A 20452-nucleotide genomic window follows, 5' to 3' on the forward strand; every position below is an offset into this window, starting at 1 on the left:
TTTAGACCACGTGGTTACACAGATCTGATCCAGGCCACACAACCCATTGAATCAGCTCAACTGATGAACCAGAAAACTCCAACATGAGACAGGAACTTTCATAATAGCATTTGTTTAAAAGGTTTCCTGATGTGAGACTACACTCCTAAAACCACAAGCTCTTTTGGAAAATCTATTAAACTTGTGCTTCTCAATCACAGAACTGTTGAAAGTGCCAGCATGGTGTGTGCCTCTGTTTTCCCAATCTAGTGGAAATGGCCCATGAAGCCTTATATAAACACAGTGGGGGCAAGAACATCAACTTAGTTGCCTGATTTTTCAGCTGGGCTTAGTAGTCAGCAGCTTCTGTTGCACTGATTACTTTCATCTGGCTCTTGAATGCAAATGTCCCTTTGGTATTGATGACTTGTAAAAATCCAGAGTGGTCCTTAAAATACACCAATGACAGTTACAGGGAGCTCAGATGTCTTAGAATCACAGATCCAAAGGGACTGAGTGAATTGAGTTAATTTTTTACTGGGATTCTACACTGTGTTTTGCAGAACAGATTTGTTTTCTAAATTTCGGCTTTCTGAGGAGTATGTCCCTATTTTTGGTCTTTGCTGACCAGAACAACAAATTGGGTGCATCTCTGTGGATCAGTCTCTTCCATGTTGTTTTGTTTTAGCTTTCCAGCACAGCTTTTTGTGCCTCCACTAACCAGCTGCAAGCAGGCACCTATGCCAACTTTACTGAGGCACAAAGGGATGAACCTAAAAAAATATAATAAAGAGAAAAGTATGACTCTCCAAATAAATCCTGTAAGTTTGTGGTTCTGACTTAATCTCACAGTTATAAATCTGCTGTCCTCGTATATTTTTCTGAAATGGATCTCTGTTTTCTCAGCACTCTCTCATCCATTGTCTTTTTCTAAACTAGACTATGTAACAAATTCCTGGCCAATGTCTTCTGGAGCCAACTAGATATTTCCTAGTCAATAATTATTTCGTTTTTCTTTTAAAGCACCTTGTCTCATCCTCATTTCTTGTTTGCCTTCTTGTAACTACCTCCTTTTCTTCTCACTCTGCACATTTTAGACAGAATAGTACAGAACAGATGCATTGAGATATTAGTGAGAATTCATGAAGGTGACACAGCACACCTTATCTACCCTCATTCCCTAATTATTTAGAATCTAACTGGTGATCTTATGGGTTGTTTGCTTTTAAAACCTTGTCACTCTCATCCTGGGGCCTGGTGTAGGCACACTTGCCATCAGCAGTTGTCCTTTAGGGCTCCACCAGGCCTGTAACCCATGGTCTGCTGAGGACCATCTGCTCTTTTCATGTGCCTTTCTACTGATACCAAAACAATTTCCATCTGACTGCCCTGTGCTTTGCACAAATAAAAACCTTTCGGGCTGCTGCTTCTAAAGTAGATTTACCTTCAATCACCATTTATTAAATCTCTGTCCATTAAAAACCATAGCTTGCAGAAGCTGTGTGCATTAAGCCTGATTATAGAGTCAGTAGAGAAGAGGGAGGGGGCCAGCAGTTGCTATCAGTGGATTGCCTTTTATTTCTGCTTGGCTGGCTGCTGGTAACACTTGTGACAGGGTCCATGTCGGAACAGGAGTCTCATCACTTGGCTTTGATTTTCTTCTATGCATTTGTCTTACTTTTTATTTGAGCTGTAACTTAATGATTGTTGGCTTCAGGAGAAAACCTGCTCAGACTGAAATCAGGGTTTTCTTTGATGCTGGGGTACTAGTTCCATTATGGAGGGGATTAAGAAAGGAAAGTTCACAGGTTCCTTACGGAGGATGAGTGGCTCCTTCAAACGCACTTCATTTAAAGGCTCAGCATCTGGATCACAGAGGGTAAGTCTGCAATTGCCCAAATAGTACAGCTAGAGGTAAACAGCTGGAGGCACTGTTTGGCCCTCTTGCTTTTAACAGCTGGTACTGTTATAAATGAGGACTATTCCCTTTGTGCTTGTTTAAGTCTCAGAGGTATCAGTTGTGTTCATTGCACTGGTTCTACAATTAATTTTATTCCTGTTCCAGGAGTTCTTTCAGAACTTCCTGGCTTAAGGATCTTTGGGTTAAATGTCACTATACAGAGCTAGCCTGTAATTTATTCCTATCCATACTCAAAATCACTTTTTGATGACTGTTGATACTCAGTGTTTATCATCAATCTAGATGGATTAAACGTGAAGACTGGTAGGATGTATATAAGATTTTGATGTGATTCACTGAACTACAGATGACAGATTCTATGAGAAATATAGTCTGTGGTTAGACTATTTGCTGGGTAGGTTATGAATGAAGAAGCAAGGCAGAAGAAAGAAGACATGAGTGACTGCTTTATAATGTATGAGCTCACTGTTGTTATCATAAGCTTGCATGTAGTACATGACTAGTAAGAATTCATTTCTTAACTGTTTTCAAGCTATTAAGAGAATATATGTACATATTTTGTCCATAGATTGATAGATTCTTTTTACAACAAATACAGACTAACTTCAGCTCAGGATTACTTAGATTCCAGTTCAACTGGCCTTTTTCAAACTGATTCTACTCAAATAATGAGAAATAGTTTTTGTCTCCTCTTGGAATCCCTGCAATCCTCTTACCTCCAATTTCTGCTGATTGTCATCACAGTGTTAGAGTCAGATTCTAACTAAAGTGGTGGAAGGAAGTTTGAAGGAATATAAACTGAGAGAAAAATGCCACACAGGCAACTAAGTATGTATTAAAATGTTTTCTTCTCTAAGAGGATTGTTCTATACTATGTGCAATATTGGTCATAGTCATCTGTGATTGCAAGAGAGAATATGTCTCTGTTTGAGGGACTTCTTCAGCAGAGACTGATGGTCATGGGCCATCACCAGGGGAATTCCAAGCACCATCTCAGTATAAAGTCATTTACAGATGTACAATGGTGGTTTTTGTACTGACTGTGGTCAGGCTGTATGTAATACCTGTATTACAAGCCCAAATACAGACAATGAGTGCTAGATAGAAAAAAATGCTTCAGCTGTGATTTCCTTGGCACTAGGGCCAAGCCTAAACATTTGGGATCAAAACCAGAAGGTGTTTGCAGTGGGTTCATTTTTTCCTCCCCTGATAGATGTAAGGCAAAGTGGCAAAATGAAATGTCAGCTAATCCTTAGCAAGTGTTACTTTAGGTAACTTTGCCCATTACTTGCACAGTTGTGTCCTGGGTGCCTCATGACAAACCAGGCTGTCCTTCAAGAATCTTGAGTTTCATGAATCACTGTGTATTGCTTGCTTTACCCCCAAGATGACTTCAAGCTTCATAGGCTGGTAGTATTAACTTTATTTCTTGAATAATATAAAGAAATAATGATAAAGGAAGTTGAAAACTATTTCCCCTTTAAAATGTCCCCAAGCCTGCTTTGATACTGAAAAGCATACACCATTTTACTTCTTGAATGGAATAAAGTCAGAGTAAAATACCTAGGCAAAAATTGCTTAATTTTGTCCCACTATTCCCATGGGAAAGACCAGTCAAGTGACGGTAGATGGAACACAGTTTAGGTTTTGTTTTTCTTGACTACTTATAAGAAAATGTTGCCTTTCAAAAGCTGAAAATTTCTTTCATGGCTTGCTTATTTTAGTCTTCCTAATTCTTTTCGTGTTTATTTCTTTTAAAGTTCATTTCAGAAACAGAAACTTTACCTTTTGTGGAAAAAGTTAGACTTGAGTAAAAAACTAGATTTTTATGCTTATTTAATAGACTGAGTGTTACTTCTGCCAGAAATTATGTGGGTTGGCTCTCCGATGTCAGTAGCACACTGTCATCATCCAGGCAGGTGAAGTGTCATCTCTGGGAGTCAAGACATCTTGAGGCAGGAAACTGGGCACAGTTGAGCTTGACAGTATTTTGTGCTGAATGTTAATTTTTGCTAATGATACAGCTGAAAATCAGAATTGAAACTGGTCTTGAATGTGTGTGCCTCATAAGGGTGTAGTGCTTTGGGATATGTCTGGAAAAACTGTGCAGGAAATGGTTAAAGGCACATGATGTAGCCAAGCATTGAGATTTATAATGAAAATTTCACCTGCTACTCTAATCTTTTCGCCTTTTGCCAATGTGACTCTTGCTTTTTGCTGAGGAATGTGTAACAGTGTGTGGTCCTGGCCCGTGATTTTAACTTCCAGTTTTTATTGCAGTAGTGCTGGATACCAAGACTACTAAAAATGTATCCTGCTTAGCTCTTTACTCTGCTTAGCTTTCCTGTGCAGTCCCCTAGTTTTGACAACAGTGCTGTAGAGGAAGATAAAATTTTATTTCCTGAGCAGTTTTACAAAACCAGCTGTTGCTACTTGCTGTACAATTAAAGGTGTAATTCTCCACCTCAACAGAGAATTCACTAAATGAAATGTGAAACCCAGAATGTTTAAGAAAGGAGTGTCCTTGTGTGTCTGTGTTTTGATTTTGTGTCTTGTAAACATCTCAGTTTATTAACAAAAAAAGCAGCTTATCTGGATGCACATCACTGGTCTGTCTTTCCCACTAATGGGAATTACTTCAAATTACTTTTCTAGTACTAAACAATGCTTTCATCTCTGCTTGCTATCTCCATTGAGTTGATCTAAATGTCTTTAAGATGGACCTACTATGACTCATTTTCTGTTCCTCTGAAGAGAAAACCATTTTATTGAAACAGCTTTCCTCTGCATTTATTTCTCTTTGCCTATAATTCTTCTATGCTTGTAAATTCTCTGTGATTATCTGTATAAGGGTATATTCAGTACAAGCCTTCCAGATGCTCAGATTTAAGCTTTTATAGAGCCACTAATGTATTTTATCACTGTCTCCTTCCTGGCTATCAAATGTGGTACAAGAAATTACAGTAATGCCTAACAAAAAATTTAAAGAATATTTTATCTAGATGCAATAGAAAACTTTAAAATTCACAATAGCACTACTGTAGAAAGTATAATGGGTTTTTGTAATATCTTTGAGGTAGTGCAGTATTACCCAGTGGTTTATTGGAAAAACTTCCACGGATTACAAAGGAGGAAAAATTATTAGACCTTCAGACTAAGGCAAATAACTTGTTCTATATTTTGTAAATGAACAGACAAACCAGTGATGAATACATTCACTTTAGATCACAGAGAATGTAGCTTCTTGGCAGAAAACCAATTTTGTCTCCTCTTTAAGTCACTGTTTTGATCTGTCTTACCATTTGTTAATGAAGCTCGAAAATTGGTGTGAAATCCCTTGAAGTGAGTTGCAGTTGTTAATATTAAATTGTATGTTTTGTGTGCTTTCTTATTATAATACTAAACTTCAAATATGAAAAAACACTAACAGGATGAATTCACTTTCTGCTCCTAAACTATTATTCAAGCAACTGTGATTCCTTCAAATTGCATACCTTTTGATGGTTTAGGTTTAAGATGGTCATAGGTATACTTGGAAGTTTTCTGCAACTAGTTAATACTGCACTTATGGTTAAACAGATCCTTTGGTAACAGTGAAATAATTTTCATGCTCTGTCCCTTTGAATTTTTTGATTTCTGAATTTTTCCCCCCAGATTTCTGCTGTGATTAAGATGTGCCAGTATTTTAGTCAATAGCTCAAAAGATAAAAGTGATGTATTTTTTACATTTTGGGCAGTCAGTTGAGTGATGGAAGTGAGAAAATAACTGGGACATAATAAAATCAATTTCTGAGTACGACAGAATAGGTTCTATATCTTCCTTAATGTTAAAAAAAAACAAAACAGGGCAATAATTAAACTGTTGTCACAGGTAGACTTCCATGGCCCTTCCATAAGGGGAAATAGAAGCAGACTCATGTCTGAAGAACAGCCAGCAGGTTATCAGTTGCCCTTTTTCAAATGAACCAAGACTGTACTTAGTAACCTGTGCAAGGTCCCAAAGTGAGACACAGCAATACAGCCTGTGCTCCTCTCTGTAATGACTGAGGAAAATGTCAGTTTGGAATAATTTCTATCAGAGTAGCTGCTTTCTTAAGAGAAACTGAAATATGTTATAGTTGGGTGTATAACTTTGTCCAGTTTTGACAAATCTTTTCTACAGAGAGCATTCTGCAGGCTCTGTCACTTCCCTGCCCTGCTGGATCAACACCAAGGTGCTTTAGTGTTGATTGGATATCACAATGTCCTTCAACAGCCTGGATAAGAGCATTGTGAAAAACATCTATAATAGAGAATGTGTTAGACAGCACCAGCTGATCTGAATAGGAATTGGAAATAAATCCTTTAACACCCTAAGCAGGATGCACAATTGGCCAAGTGAGTTACAAGGCTTTTGTTTTGCTGTGACACACCCTCCAAAGGAAGCATATCAGTAGAGGAGAGGATTTGTCCAGTTTGAGATGTAGAACCTAAAGGTTCTCCTTGGCACATCCTTGACCTTTTTCTTGTCATCCTATTTCTTCCCAAGACAGACACTGCAAAGTATGGCTTTTAGGAATCTCTCAGTTGTCAGGAGTTGCTCCTGAGGACTCGTGTCTCTACTCTGCAGCAATGACTCATCCAGCACAGTCAGGCACGCGGCATTGCAGTAAACCCTGTCCCTACAAGTCAGTGCATTGCAGACATCCAACAGAAGCAGCTGGTGTGTGCATTCAGGGAGTAATATCTGATCTGTAGCATGAAGGAAAGGTTACCACAAAGGCATGGAAGCTTGCTACTGAGGATAGGATAAGAGCGTGGAATCAGTGACAAGACCTCTTGCACTGTATTGCTGTTAAAGCCTCATGTACCTCTCCCCAAGGTGTGCCTAGATACAGCTGCTATGTCATGGTGCCTTTCAGCAAGGTGAATGTCATGAGTTTTGTGGGAGCTTTTTTAGTTAAAGCCCAAATGTTTGGCAAATTCTTAAAACTGATGGTAGCTGTTACGTACAAGGAGCATCTGACAGAACATCTGTATGTCTGGGCAGATACTGCATTACCCCCAGAGTTTAGAGCCAGTGCAGCCTGTCCCCCAGCTGGACATGACATGACTTCTGTACAGGACTCATGGCATGGACTGAGTGTCAGAGTCACCTTGTGAGTTATGGGATAATGTTTCTGCTTTTCAGCAATTTGCTGCTGTTCTGTTCAGCAGATTATATTCACTCCTGGCAACTGTGGGACTTACTGCATTTGTGTCTTTTGCAACTCTATCTGCCGGTGTTCCAACATGAATTCCACCTAGTCTCACATAAAAATATCTGCCATAGTTGCTTGGTTCATGCTGCCCCTCTTGCTATAGTTCTTGCTTACAGCATCTATTCAGTGACAAACTCAAACAAGCCTAATGCAGCTCTGAACAGAGAAAAATCAAAGCAGAAAACCTTGAGCAGTTTTCACTTTGAGTATAGTTTTGTTGAAGGAATCCGTCAAGGATGCTTACTACAAACTGAAACAAATGTTCATAAATACTGAAAAATCTCTGACTTTCAGGCACAGAGAACAACAAATGCATGTTAGACTGTTTCTGAGGTGGAGCACGTTACAGTAGCAAGAGATGCAGAATGTGACTGTAAGAGGCCTAGAAAACACAAGTGTGAATAAAAAAAGATTAAAACATTTTTTCTGGAAAGTGATATTAGTTCATGTCTCATGCAGCAATAGCAGGTTAGTTGATCTTGCAATGAAGGATGTGGGTTGGAGTACTTACTGCTTTCTAGTTGTAAGTTTGAAAAATCAGCCACTGCTCTAGAGAACAAAACCTTTCTGGTGCTTTTTCATTTCATTGCTAGAATCACTTCTACAAGTGATTGAGATTCTTTTAATCTAAAGAGTTAAAAATGAGATGAAAAACATAGGCAGGAGAGTAAAGCAAGATTCAGCATTGAAAAAGGAACATTTAATGGACAACATGGTGGATTGTATCAGCAGTTGAACTTCACTGTTTTGTGAAATTGAGCAACTCCCTTTTCCTTTGTGTTTTTTTTTTTTAATGTGTCTTGTCCATAGAAATAGTTTTCTGCTGTGTGTGGGTCCCAATCTCTAGTACAACTTCCATGATCTACATTAATGTAAAAGTTAAAAAAGCTATAGCTGGTTAAAACTGATTATTGTTCCTCTGCTGGAGCCCCCCCCCAGTCCAAACCTCTTTTTAAATAAGAAGTAAGCCATAAGATAACCTGCTTAAGGGCTTACATCTGGGCCCCAGCTTTACCTCCAAGTATGTGTGTTATTTTTTGTGCTGTCAGTACTTTTTTCTGCCCCGTGCTTTTGCCAGCTGTTAGCAGTCAAATTATTGATATTAAGCAGCAGAAGTGTCATTGTAGGGTTAGCACTTAATCCAGTTTGGAGATGGGAGAAGTCCTGTAGATAGGCATTAGCAGGGTGGAATCAGAAAGCCAGCTGGTCTTGGAAAGTGTCATGAAGCTGAGAGGAAATAGCAAAATGTGAATGTACTTATTTGTGAGGAGTGGAAAAGGCCTGGAAACCAATGTTACATAACCAACAGCTGGTTCATCAGCAGCTGAAAAGGAGGGTGGAGAGGATTAAAGACAGGTAGCAGGGGTTGTGAAAGGCAGCTGTACATGCCAGATTGCTCAGGCTGGAGGCAGCGGGGCTGGAGGCAGCAGCTGAAGCAGATCAGCTTGCTCAGGCAGAACATGGGCAGTGAGAAAATGGAGCCTCTGCAGGACTTGAGCAAATCTGGGGAGGGTGACAGGGCAGTGGTTGCTGAGCAGACACAGAGAATTGCAGGGAAGAGTGGGAGAGGCATGACACAGCCCACCCCAGGCTGAGGAGCTGCTTCCTCACCCTTTAGGCTGTGCTAGAAAACCACCACACATTTAGTCTGGAGCATCAATCTAACGTCAAATGAGTGAAAAAACAAAGATACCCTGATGATTAATTGTGACATAATTAGAGAAGAGTCTTGCATTTAAGAAAATGAGGGGACTGCAGGTATAGAGAAGGTTGATTTTTTTTTCTGTAACTATGACAACTGATTTCCTTAGTGCAGCTGATAGTATCTTATCCAAAACTCAAGAAACTGATTAAAAGCTTATTTTTCATGCTAATCTCATAATCTTTAATGGTTAATGCTGGCCTTTTCTGCCAGCAATTTTACTTTTTGGAGGAGTGTGACTCTTTTTGTGATTTTAATAGCATTCCATGAACGTGTGATCCAATAGGAATTTCTCTGGAGTGTGCAGATGCAGTCACCTATGAAGTGTATCCAATAATTAAAGCAATTGCTCTTCCAACAGCCTGGCTCACCTGACAGGGATTTATGCTTCATTAGAGAATTCTATGCTCACAGTGTTGATTGTGCTTTGTGAAAAATCTGTTAAAATCCTAGATGTTCCTCATTAAGGCTCCATCAGCTAGATCATGTTAGAAGTTTTAAACTGGATTAATTCCCAGGTAACTGAAGATAGAAAATTGCATGACCTTGAACTTTCTGTAAGAGAAGATTCAATATCACTGGGAGAATATCCTGGTTCTTTTAATGTAAATAGGAAGCTATAATAGCAATTTTTTGCAGTCACAGTAAAAATTAACTAATCAACTGATTGTAGTGACAGTGTCTCCTCTAAGCATAAATGGCTTGGATTTTGAGGATGAACTTGAATAAAATTTTACTGTGTCATCATTAGCACCTGCTTGCTTCAACTCTTTGTGAAAATGTGCTGTAAAACAGTATCAGCTTGTATGATATCTTCCTGGAAATGACATGAAAAGGCAGCCTTGTTCTATAAAGATTAATCTCTAATAATAGCACAGTAAAAGATGCAACAGCTGGTATGGATTAATATTCCTTAATATCTACTTTCATGTGATTAATAGCTGCTTAAGCCCCTACCAGTGGAAAGCAAGCAGTGGTTACTAAGCTTTACTAAATGTACTGTTTGTAATTTTTTTAACAGAATAGACATTTAAATGTTTTCCATTTTTTATTTCCAGTGGTTTTAGTTGACTTTAATTTCTCTCCTCCTCAGTTTTCCTGTTGCAGGTCATATATTAAAAATTTTCTTTCACAAAAAAAGAGAGCAATGAGTTGTTCAGTGGTTCAATCTCTATTATTTCTGATACACAGTACCCAAGACTATTCCTAATACAATCATTAGTACAATCATCCTAATAGAATACAATCATTAACTTCTATGTTGGTTTATTACTTAATGTATTTTACAGAGATTGACAGGTGAAGAGGAATGCATTTGGTTTTAGGCTTGATGTTCACAATAAGTAATAAATATATTTGTCCAGTTCTACATTGTTGGTGGTGATTTTTATGTTGTATTTTTGTAAATGTAAAATCTTTTTCAGTTTGGAACTGAAGAGTAAAGGGTAAATTCCAAAGCTTTTTAAAAGATTTATTCAGCATGTGATTAGCTGGATCAGTGCTGTTTTGAAATTACGTCTTAATCACTTAATAATTTACCTACGTTTTATTAAAGTGAGTCCCCTAAATATTTTCAATTGTAGACGTGGATTTGCTCATGAAACTGAAGATTGGAAATCCATGTGGGAATCAGGTGTACTGCTCATGAGCTGGCAAGTTTTTTTCTATTTAATGTCTATTAAATTCAGAGGTCAGGTTTGAGTCTGTTCTGGGTCAGCCCAGACATCTGTGCTGCCCAGAGCTAGAATGGCACCGTCCAGGGAGTGCTGCAGAACAGGGAAAGGTGCAGTTCCTCTCCCCCAGAGTTTGCTCCTAGACAGAGATATTTCAGGTAGGGACTATGTGGACCAGAGGTACTCTTGGGGGGATTCAGGTGAAATTATGTTGTTGCCTTTTAGTCAGCGCAGTATCCTTCACCAAAGTGTTCTACAGCTTAGCTGCAAGTTGTACAGAAGTGTGCGAGTCAGCTTGAGCTCATTAGCTTTGGAAAATAGTTTATCTTTTATGATTTTTTTTAGCTTGACACTTAGTATCCCAAGTTGAGACTCTTTGGATTTTGTTGTTGAATTTTGTACATGCTTTTGTATTTAGTTCTAATTTCACAATTCTGTTGAACCATCCTTACAAAATCCTGATTCTTCCCATTCCCAGAAGCAGATCAGACTTTTTCTTTTATTATTCGTCAGGCTTAGTTTTGAACAGAGCAGTTGAAAGGTGAAAAATTAGTGTGTTTTCCTAAATCACTAGCTCTGAGCATTGAAACCCTGACACAAGATGACCTGAGATGCCTTCACCAAACATGAGTGAGTCTGGCTGTTCAGCAATGTCTTTCATCCTTAGAGAGTCCCAAACTGTTGTATCAGCCTTCTGTCTTCAGAGTAGCTAATTTACTAGAGAAATGCCTCCACCTTCTCAGAAGGATCTTGACATCAAGTAACACAAATTTCTATTCCATTTTAATGATAGTTCTGCTGGTAGATAGTGCTGCATGTAGATCTTCTGGTAAACCAAAAAGCTGGGAGGAAGAGGATCCTTGTAGGACCCAGGGGCAGCCAGGCTCAGTACCACACTGATCTCATCTAAAAGCATTCTTTGGTTTTGGTTCCTCCCCCCCAAGCACACAACCACAGATGATCCCCATGGCCCAGAATGCCTGATCTCTGCTGTTCAGCCTCTTCTTTCTGCTGTTCTTGCCCCTTGGTGCCTGCTCAATGCCTGAGGGGTGGGAGCAGCTGAGGCAGGTTGGCAGTGGAGATCAGCCTGAATCTGGATCCTGATCCTTTTGAGCCTTTAGAGATACAGAAACCTCCTGACAGCCCTCCTGAGGGGCAGAGCTGGGAGTGCCTGTGTTCCAGGAGCTCAGGATTACTGTTGCATTTGTGTATTTCATTCAGGAAATAGCAGAAGGGAAACAACTGGCTTGTTGGACATGGCTGGCCCAGTGCATTTGTCATTAGTGTCCCACTCCAGTCTGTGGCCTAGTTAATTTTAATCATTACTTCCCTCTCCCATAATAAATCCTATGGTATAAACGTTTTGCTGTTGATAAAGCTTTAGTAGTTGGAATAAATAAACCCACTAATGCAATCTCTGATCTTTCTGACATTCACCTGTGTCACTCAGTAGGATTTCTAAATGCTTTTTCATTTGAATTACAGATGTTCTGAGGTAATGTTTTTCAAGCACTGAGGGAGAGCCTTGTTGCCTTTATTTTGTATAATAGCATATTAGGAGGAAGGCACAAGGGCACTTGAATTTACTTGAAACTACTTGAATTTAAGCTGTTAGTGCAATTTTCCATCCTCTCTGGCCTCTAGCTGCTGAGGAGGTCTCCATTAGGCCCTTTGGGATACAAGCCCTTGGAAGGTGCCTTTGAGACACCAGGAACTGGTGTGTGGGTTCAGGCACCTGAACAAGATTTAAAAATTCTTTTGTTAGAAGATAATGTGGACTGGTCCCCACAAAGCCCTGTTAATCTTATGGGTCTAATTAGCAAACTCTGCCTGAATCAAGAACTAGAGCAAGTCATCTTGCTGTCACCTTGACTTTTTTTCTCTGAAAGGAAACAGAAGCTATGAAAAATTCATGGACGGAAGATATGGGGGGTGGATTTTAACTTGGTCAAATTGCTTTGATTTTTCAAATAATTGTCATGTTGAAAAGGTAAAATATTCTACTAATATTAAATTTTTACTAGTTTATACATGTTAATATGACTCTACTGCTCTTCAGAGTGTTGAAACCGGCAAGTGCTTTTGTTTTCTGTGCACAGGCACACAAAACATCAAATGCATTTTACTGTTTTGCTAGAATACTTAATTTGGAGCAGATTTGAGCAATTTAGGATGAAAATATACTAGTGAAACATTTCTATGTCAACCTGTGTTATGGTTGCAGAAATGCTAAATAAAATATGAGTTGAAAAGGACATGAAAACTGGGCTGCAAAGATATTTAATTCCTGTACACAAAATAAGGAAGCTGTGTTCAAGTTGCTTTCTGGAGCAATATGTAAAGAAACAGGTAGAGCTTGAATGAGAGTGTGTTTGCAATTGAAGCTTTTAGTGGTCAGAATTACCTAACCCCAGTTCTAGCAGTATTGACATGGCCCCAGTTCATTCTAACCATTCTAAAGGGTAGGTGATTTCCAGGCTTTCTGCAAAGTTACACAATGTTCAAAGCTGATTTCTTAAAACTGTAGTGTGGACTTAACCTTAAGTGGTGTTTAAAATCCAGATTATATTTTGGTTTTGGCTGTATGCAGCAGGTATGTGTCCTTTCCCCCAGCTGCAGTGCTTTCACATTGCTATTTTAATTTTGCTACACAGGTATCTGTAAGCAGGATTGCTTTAGTTTAAATGAAACTATACTTATTTATACAGTTACTAACCAGGATTATCATTAGAGCATTATTCAAATAACTGCTATGTGAATATCCATTATTTCCTTAAGCCTCTGCTGGATAAGTGGCCTGACGAGGTCGGGAAAAATGTAGGCACACTTTTGTGAAGCTTTTGTAATTACCAGCAAAAAGCAATGACCTTTCCCCCATGCTGGTGGAATCCATTACTCAGTTACACAGGACAGAAGTTAGCAGCTCTCCTTCTGCTGTGTTCAATTAGAAGCTGACACAGGTTAATGTCCAATATATCCCCTAGATGGATGATGAGATTGGGAGAAAATGCAGCAGCCTCTTGCATTTTCTGCATTGGGCTTCAGGGCTTTTTGGGTTCAATGTGTTGTGTTCACAGGGGTAGGCACCCAGCTCTGCCTGCTGAGGAATGTGTGTTACCCCACAGTGTTTATCTCTGGGCCATCCAGTGCTGGGGAACAGCTCCAAACCTTCCTGTCTCCCCCCGGCAGCAATCAAGTGGACAGACAGGCTTCCCAGCCATCTCTGACATTGCTCACACAGCCATTCTGGGATATCCCTATTGTAAGGGGTAAGCACATACATGTAACAGGCATAAAATGAAGCACAGGGACGGTGTGTCCAGCTTCACTGGGGTTATTTGTCTGGCTAATATTTAGTACCCTCCCTGAACAGGTATTTGAGCCCCTGGTTTGTTCCTGCAAATTGTATTGGAAAAAGTGTTCAGTACCAGGAGAACTCTCCACCAGATCACATTTATCAGTGTATGGAAAGGCAGGATATAGGTGTCAGTACAGCCTTTGCTGGTGTGCTTCCAGGCTTATGCAAGGTGAGTAACAGTAGGTCAGAATAAGAAAATGTCACCTTCCTAAGGCTTTCCTGGCCTTCAGGTTAATGGTTTAGTCTCCTTTCAACGGCCAGATGCACTTGGATTAATCAGCCACTAGATAGAGCTGTGTTATATAGAAAGGACCTCACTCTCCAGTATTACATTAAAATTTGGTATTCCCTAGTAGTGAGCCAAAAAAAGGCATCAGTTGTTGCACAGGACAGATATCAGATATGACAGGAAGCATTCTTTTTCCAAGATGCAGTAAATTCCCCCTCCATCCCTAATTATACAATAAGATCATGGATCTTTTCCAAGCATACCTTATAATAAGACTTCAGTGAATAGTCCAATTTAATTCCTATACATTAATTATTAAATAAGGCATATCTTTAAATTACCAGAGCAATTAATTTTTAATCAAGCAGTCATCACAGAACTGTTTTATCATGACTGTGGACAGGAACCTTGAAAGCAAAGTTTATATTACCTTTTTGATTTTTCATTTCCCATATTCCCCTTCTCCCTACCTCCCCTCTCCAGGGGTGAGAAATGCTCACATATTGATCAAAGAGCCATAAGCATGAGAAAAAGGAATTACCTGTAACATTACCTAATAAAACTAAGAACAAGAGTGCTTTATTTAATACTCTCTGCATTTTTATTCTAATTTATGTAATTTATAGTGCTAAACTTCTGAGATGTGTTTATTATAAAAAATCATTAGCAAAACAACAAGTGATAGGTTTAGTCTTTTGACTGTATTTAAGATGTTATTCACCAAATTTGTATTGAACTGGTACTAAACTACACTGTGTGCTTGAGGCTGCAGAATACAGTACAAGTCATAGTGAAAGATTTGCAAAAGTTGTATGAAAGTTGAAAATGTGTGAATTTGACAGCTTCTGCTGGCAGCAAGTATTGCTGTAAGAACAGGATTAAAGCAACCTCCCTTCAGCAAAATCTACTCTTGGCATCCTGTGGCTTCAGCAGGTACAGGCACAGACATTGTACAGATTATTCCAGGTGTATTCTGGCAGTAGGCCTCAGCCATGGACAGACAGAAATACCTCTGGGTGCTTCTTAGTGGCACATTCAGTTCTTGGCCCTCATTGGAACAGTTCCAAAGTGCAGAACTTGCAGCCAGTTCAGTAGGTGAATGTCTTGCAGCCACAAGCCCATAACAACAAAACAGTTTCCTAGCAAATTCATAGATTTCATTTTTCTAGTTTCAATTCTTCATATTCAAGTGGTTGAATTAAGCAGAGAGTCCATCATATGCACTTTATCAAACACAAGCAAAATTTTTAATAGCCAATATCATGAGTGCCTATTTGATTCCATTTTGTTCTCAATTCTTGCCAATAAAATGGCACTCAGCCTGCTGGTTGAGTGGATTTGTGATTCTTTCCAAGGATCAGCTGTGGATTACTGAGTGCAGCTGCTGTGTTTCTCACGCCAAATAGTTTGGGCACTTTTTTTAATGTCCTTCTCGAAATAAATCCTGCCTCTTTTCCTTTGCCTTTTCTCATCTTGTTCAGTAGTAAACTTCATCTTCTATCAAACTGTATGTTGATGAGACTGAGCAAACACGCTCAGTCAAATGGTTCTTTACGAAAAAGTGAATTTAAAGAGATGTTCTTCGTTTAGTTTAACAAGGAAACTTCTTGTTTAAGGAGTCTAACTCAGTAGTGAGTGAAGCTGGTGGTCTAAAATGCCAGTGATCTTACCCTGAGGATGTTACACACTAGTGTACAAGTTCTTAGAGGCAGAATTCATGAGACTTCTGTCTGATAAACCTTTTTCCATCTTCAGAGCCACATGGTAGTGGCTGTAATGTAATACTTCTACTGCAGTTCAGGACTTGTATTCCATATCCACCTTTCATTAAAGTTGCAGATAAGGAAAGTCTGTACATGATGGTAGAAATACGGCAGAGTTTCTGAGTATCTTAGAACAAATTGTTAAGTACTGAAGGTTTTGTTGTGGGGTTGTTTTGTTTTTTACTGCCTCCCATGGTTACCAGCTGGTAACACCTTCCCCTCTGCCAAAGATGGGACCAACCACAGTAAAAGCTAAAACTTGCCCTCTGAACTGGCTATTGAAGCTTAACTCAGCAAGATGCCTTTCTACACACAGCAGTACACAGCATTCAGGGTAGGAGACTGAAGTAGAGGCATATATTCATGGTTTTATTTTTCTTGCAACTTTAAGAATCCTACTCAGTTCACTTCCCTTTATATCTGCTGTAGAGGGTAGAGGCAAATTCATTCAGATACATAATTCATTCAGATTCATGTATGTAGGCTTTTATATACATGTGGAGGAACCTGTTAAAATGAACCTTGGTTTGGGAAGCTATGAATCCCTCATATCTCCCACTGCGTGGGGGGAGTGAGTAGTATTTTTAAAAGCTCTGGAAGGATCTGGAGACTAAGGCATGTTTATTCAGATGCTTATGACTTTTTTCTATCAAAAAGCATGCCCAGCATCTTAGAATTGATTAGATTTTCTGTTATTTCAAGGTTTATTTTTTATCTGAAGAAGAAATTTGTAATAATGAATTTAGCGAAGGATTTGAATTTATAGCACGTCTTAAAATACTGTAACTTCTGTTTCAGCCTCCCATGTCTGTTACTTTTGCACAGATTTAGCACAGCACTCCTCAATGTTTAATGTATCAAATGTTAATTATTTTGCTCCCCATGTGAAAAACGTGACTGAAGAATAAAAGCAACTGCAACTTAGCAAGTAATTGTACCTCAGCCATCAGAACATGCAAATTCACCATTTTATTTGCAGATTTTTCAGTCATGGTACTGTTGTTACAGGTAATTGTAGAAAGTTATAGAAACAATTGAGGTGGACAGATCCATTTTGGAGTTCTCTGTCCATAGATTCATTCTATTCAGTCAGTGCTGGCGCTGGCAGAATCCTGGCTCTGTGACTAGTCCCTTCACCAGCAGTAATCTGTTAGAGATACTAAAGGAAACCTAATGCCTGTTTTAAGAGGAGTGATGATTGCTCCATGGATGTAAAAGCAACACATCAGCTATTTCTGTAGTAGCTGTCATCAGCAGTCTCTGTTCTCTGAAGGACTAACATGAGTATTTGTAAAAATTACCATTTTTTCACTTAAAAGCAATAAATAGATGGGATTAATTATGAATAATGCTAGTGCCTTCTAAAATGTCTAGTAAGTATATTACAAATACTTTAAACCTTATTTTCTGTGTAGATATGTCTGCTCAATGCAAATCTCAGTTTGATGGTTGAGTTGCTTGGCTCTTTGCTCCTGTTTGGATTCATTTGCAGTGATAAAAAGATGCATTTACTCTCAAGAAGTTCTCAGGTGATATTTTCACACTATTCTCTTTCTCATACAAGACAGTTCCTTCTTGGATAACTGGCACATTTACAGTTCTTCACCAGACCAGTCTGAAGAGCCATGTTCCAAATCCCACCTTTCCGTGCTGGAAAAGTGAGGAGGTGTTTAGTCTGTGTAATTTGGCTGTGCAGCAGAGCATGTGGAATTACAATGTGCTTTCATCAACTCCTGCTCATAGCTTTGGGTTCTGCATCTGTTTTATTCAGTTGTGCTTGAAAGCATTGATCATAAGCCTTTTCTTTTGGAAGGACTTCTTTAACCTGTGGCCTATAACTGTAAATCAAGATTATTGCTTTCTTGTTCATAAAGCACTGTATGTTTCATGGGTCTTTTCCCAGACAGAACAAATCCATGCACAGATTTGCTCACTGACAGTCCCGAAAGAGCATTTTGATAAAATAAAGATTTCTGGCAGTACTTTAAATAAGATGCCTATTTCCTCTGTGATTCTTGTTTCAGAATGCTGTTTTCTTTCCCTTGTGCCATTCTTGAATGGCTGCTGGGGGAAAAAAAAGTAAAATATCATGCTAATGCTTTATGCCAGTGAGCTGTAGCTCTGTAGTAATCAGAGTTCAATGGAACTGCACATTCAGCAAAGTTGAACAGTGCTGAGAACATGTCCTGAGAACATTCAGCTTATCCTGAGCTTTGCAACTGAAAAGCACAAATCATCTTACCTAACCTTTCATGGGAACTTCCAGCCTTCAAAGCCAATAAAATAAGCACACTGATGCTTTCTATCATTCCCTGAAAAGGCATTCTTTTGGCTTTAGGCATAATTAAAGTATACCTATATAATTTGGCTAGATGCCTCTATCAGAAGTGTGAACAAAGTAATGAATGTAGTAAAGAGAGCTACACACATGCAACAAGAATCCAAATTTTTCTGTGTAGTGAATAGTACATGACCAGTCCCTTTATAGTGACTTTTCTCAAACCCCTCAGTGAGGCTGAATGCTCCTTGACAGGGATCTAGTACTCTCATGGACTTGTTCAGGAAGCCATTCAAGAAGAAAAGGATCATTTCAGGGTTTTTCAGAACTGTGATAGTTTGGGGACAGAAGAGGATTCAAGATAAGAATAGACATCAGCCTATATCTGTCAAACCACAGCCTTACTACCAGCTAAGCTAGGAGGAGAGTGGCAAGCACTTCCAGGGACATTGAGATAAATGCAGTGGGATCTGTGGAAGTACTCTTTGAAATCTTGGCTTTTAGAGCTGTAGGATAAGAGAACTTCATTCAGGCCTAGTGGAATTTATCCAGAAGCCACTATGCAAAACTTTTATATGAATTTCAATAAAAGAGAGACGGTGTCGTAATAGAGAAGGTCCTAAACAGGCCCAGGTAGCAAAAAAGCTTCAATCAGAAATAGGCACTTCTCCCCCTCTCCCCTCCCTCCCTCTCTCCTTTTTTCTTTCCTGCTACCCTCCCCAAGTAGAGTGCTACAATTTTGCTGAACAGATAAATACCATGAGAGTTTATGTAACTATATTGACTGGTATTGTATGGTCCAAACAGAGTGCACCCACAATGTTAGTTATGGTCTCCTTCCCAAATGAAAGAGAAAACAAGCAGTGAAGCCATCTAAGAGAAATTCTCATGGGTTCCAGCCAAAGAATATCTGAAAGAAAAGTACGGCAAATATCTTGATTAACCAGAGCACTGCAATAGTGTAATTGCAACTTGATGTGGTATAGCTTTGATGAAATATGAGAAACATTCACTCTTAAAGGGCAGGCTGAGGAGGTTGATACACACTGTGCATTCCAGTAGGATTATTACAGAACAGGTCTTGGAAAGGAGATAATGCCCCAGATTTCAGTCTGCCACATGAAAGCAGCATTAATGGGATTGCTACAGCTAAATTACCAGAGGATTGCTGAATGTTTCAAAGGTGTGTATAATATATTTCACATGTACATCCACATATATGAAGTTTGTATTTATGTTTTGCATTTTACAAACAAAAAAATCGGTGTCTGACTTAGCAAGCTCTCAGTCTCACTAGCAGGGCATGGTTGGAAGCCTAGATGCTTTTGATCATGTATTTTGTACTTCCACACCTGCAGTATTCACATCTCAAATTAGATCCAGGAGGGTACCAGACCTTTTGTAGTGAATTTATATTCCTTATAATCTGTTCAGATGAGTCAGCATGGAAATAGCCATAGAAATATGGTCAAATCTTCCCATATAAAGCCTGTTACCGAGTTTCATTAAAAACTCTGTTTACTTATTTTAAGTTTATTTTAAATTTTAAAATTTCTGCTTTGTTCTCAAACTGAGTTCTATGTTTAATGAACTTCCCTCAGACTGGACAAGTCAGAAAAGCAGTCTTGTGATGGGTATGGCACTAGCACAGGATAGGGAACGGACAGCAATATCTTGTCTTTGAATTCACTTCTTTTTTTCTTTTGCAATGAGAAATGTCTCAAGTAGTTAATTTGACAACCTTCCATTGAGAATTAATTAATTTATTGCAGAGTATACATTTGTTCAGTATCAAGTATCGCTCTCAGTTGTTGTTCCAACAGACATCAGCTGTTGGACTCTAACCATTTTAAATATTTTGCTTTTTAACCTCTATGCTGACGCAGCTTGTGGCTTATGCTGCTCTGTTGGCCACCAGCGACAGTGGCAATTCCTCTCCAGTTGTTTTTGTGGTGGTGCAAGGGGCTGGAGGTGTGTCCTGCACAGCTCTCAAGTGGACTGGGCAAATCTTAAGCTCAGCAAATGAATACATCTATAGAATGGCATTTAGGGTTAGGTGTGCTGTCAGCTCTGCTCTTGTGCCTGGTGCTGCTGTACAGAATCACCAAATTGGTTAAATTAACCGTCTTTATAGAGAGATATAATAAAGCTTGGAGCTACCATATTTGAACATGCTGTCCTCAGTCAAAGAGAGCTTGAAGATTATCTTGAATAGAAAGACAGAAGATTGTCTATATAAATTTACCTGCTGACTTGCACACTCTGTAGCATTTCAAGGTGAAATGATGGTATTGTAACCCATGTGTTTG

The 20452-nt window shown here is 39.0% G+C and overlaps 1 protein-coding gene across 1 annotated transcript in view; it reads left to right on the forward strand.

Annotated features, from left to right (window-relative positions):
- Nucleotides 1-1776: 1776 nt before the first annotated feature.
- Nucleotides 1777-20452, forward strand: part of TRPM1 (transient receptor potential cation channel subfamily M member 1) — a 74719-nt gene continuing 56043 nt past the window's right edge. Inside the window, exon 1 of the mRNA XM_083871237.1 lies at nt 1777-1858. Coding sequence (XP_083727363.1) covers nt 1802-1858 — 57 coding nt within the window. The 5' untranslated portion in view covers nt 1777-1801. The remainder of the gene's footprint in view (nt 1859-20452) is intronic.

Source organism: Zosterops lateralis (assembly GCF_965231275.1).
Source record: "Zosterops lateralis genome assembly, chromosome: 13".
Lineage (NCBI taxonomy): Eukaryota > Metazoa > Chordata > Aves > Passeriformes > Zosteropidae > Zosterops > Zosterops lateralis.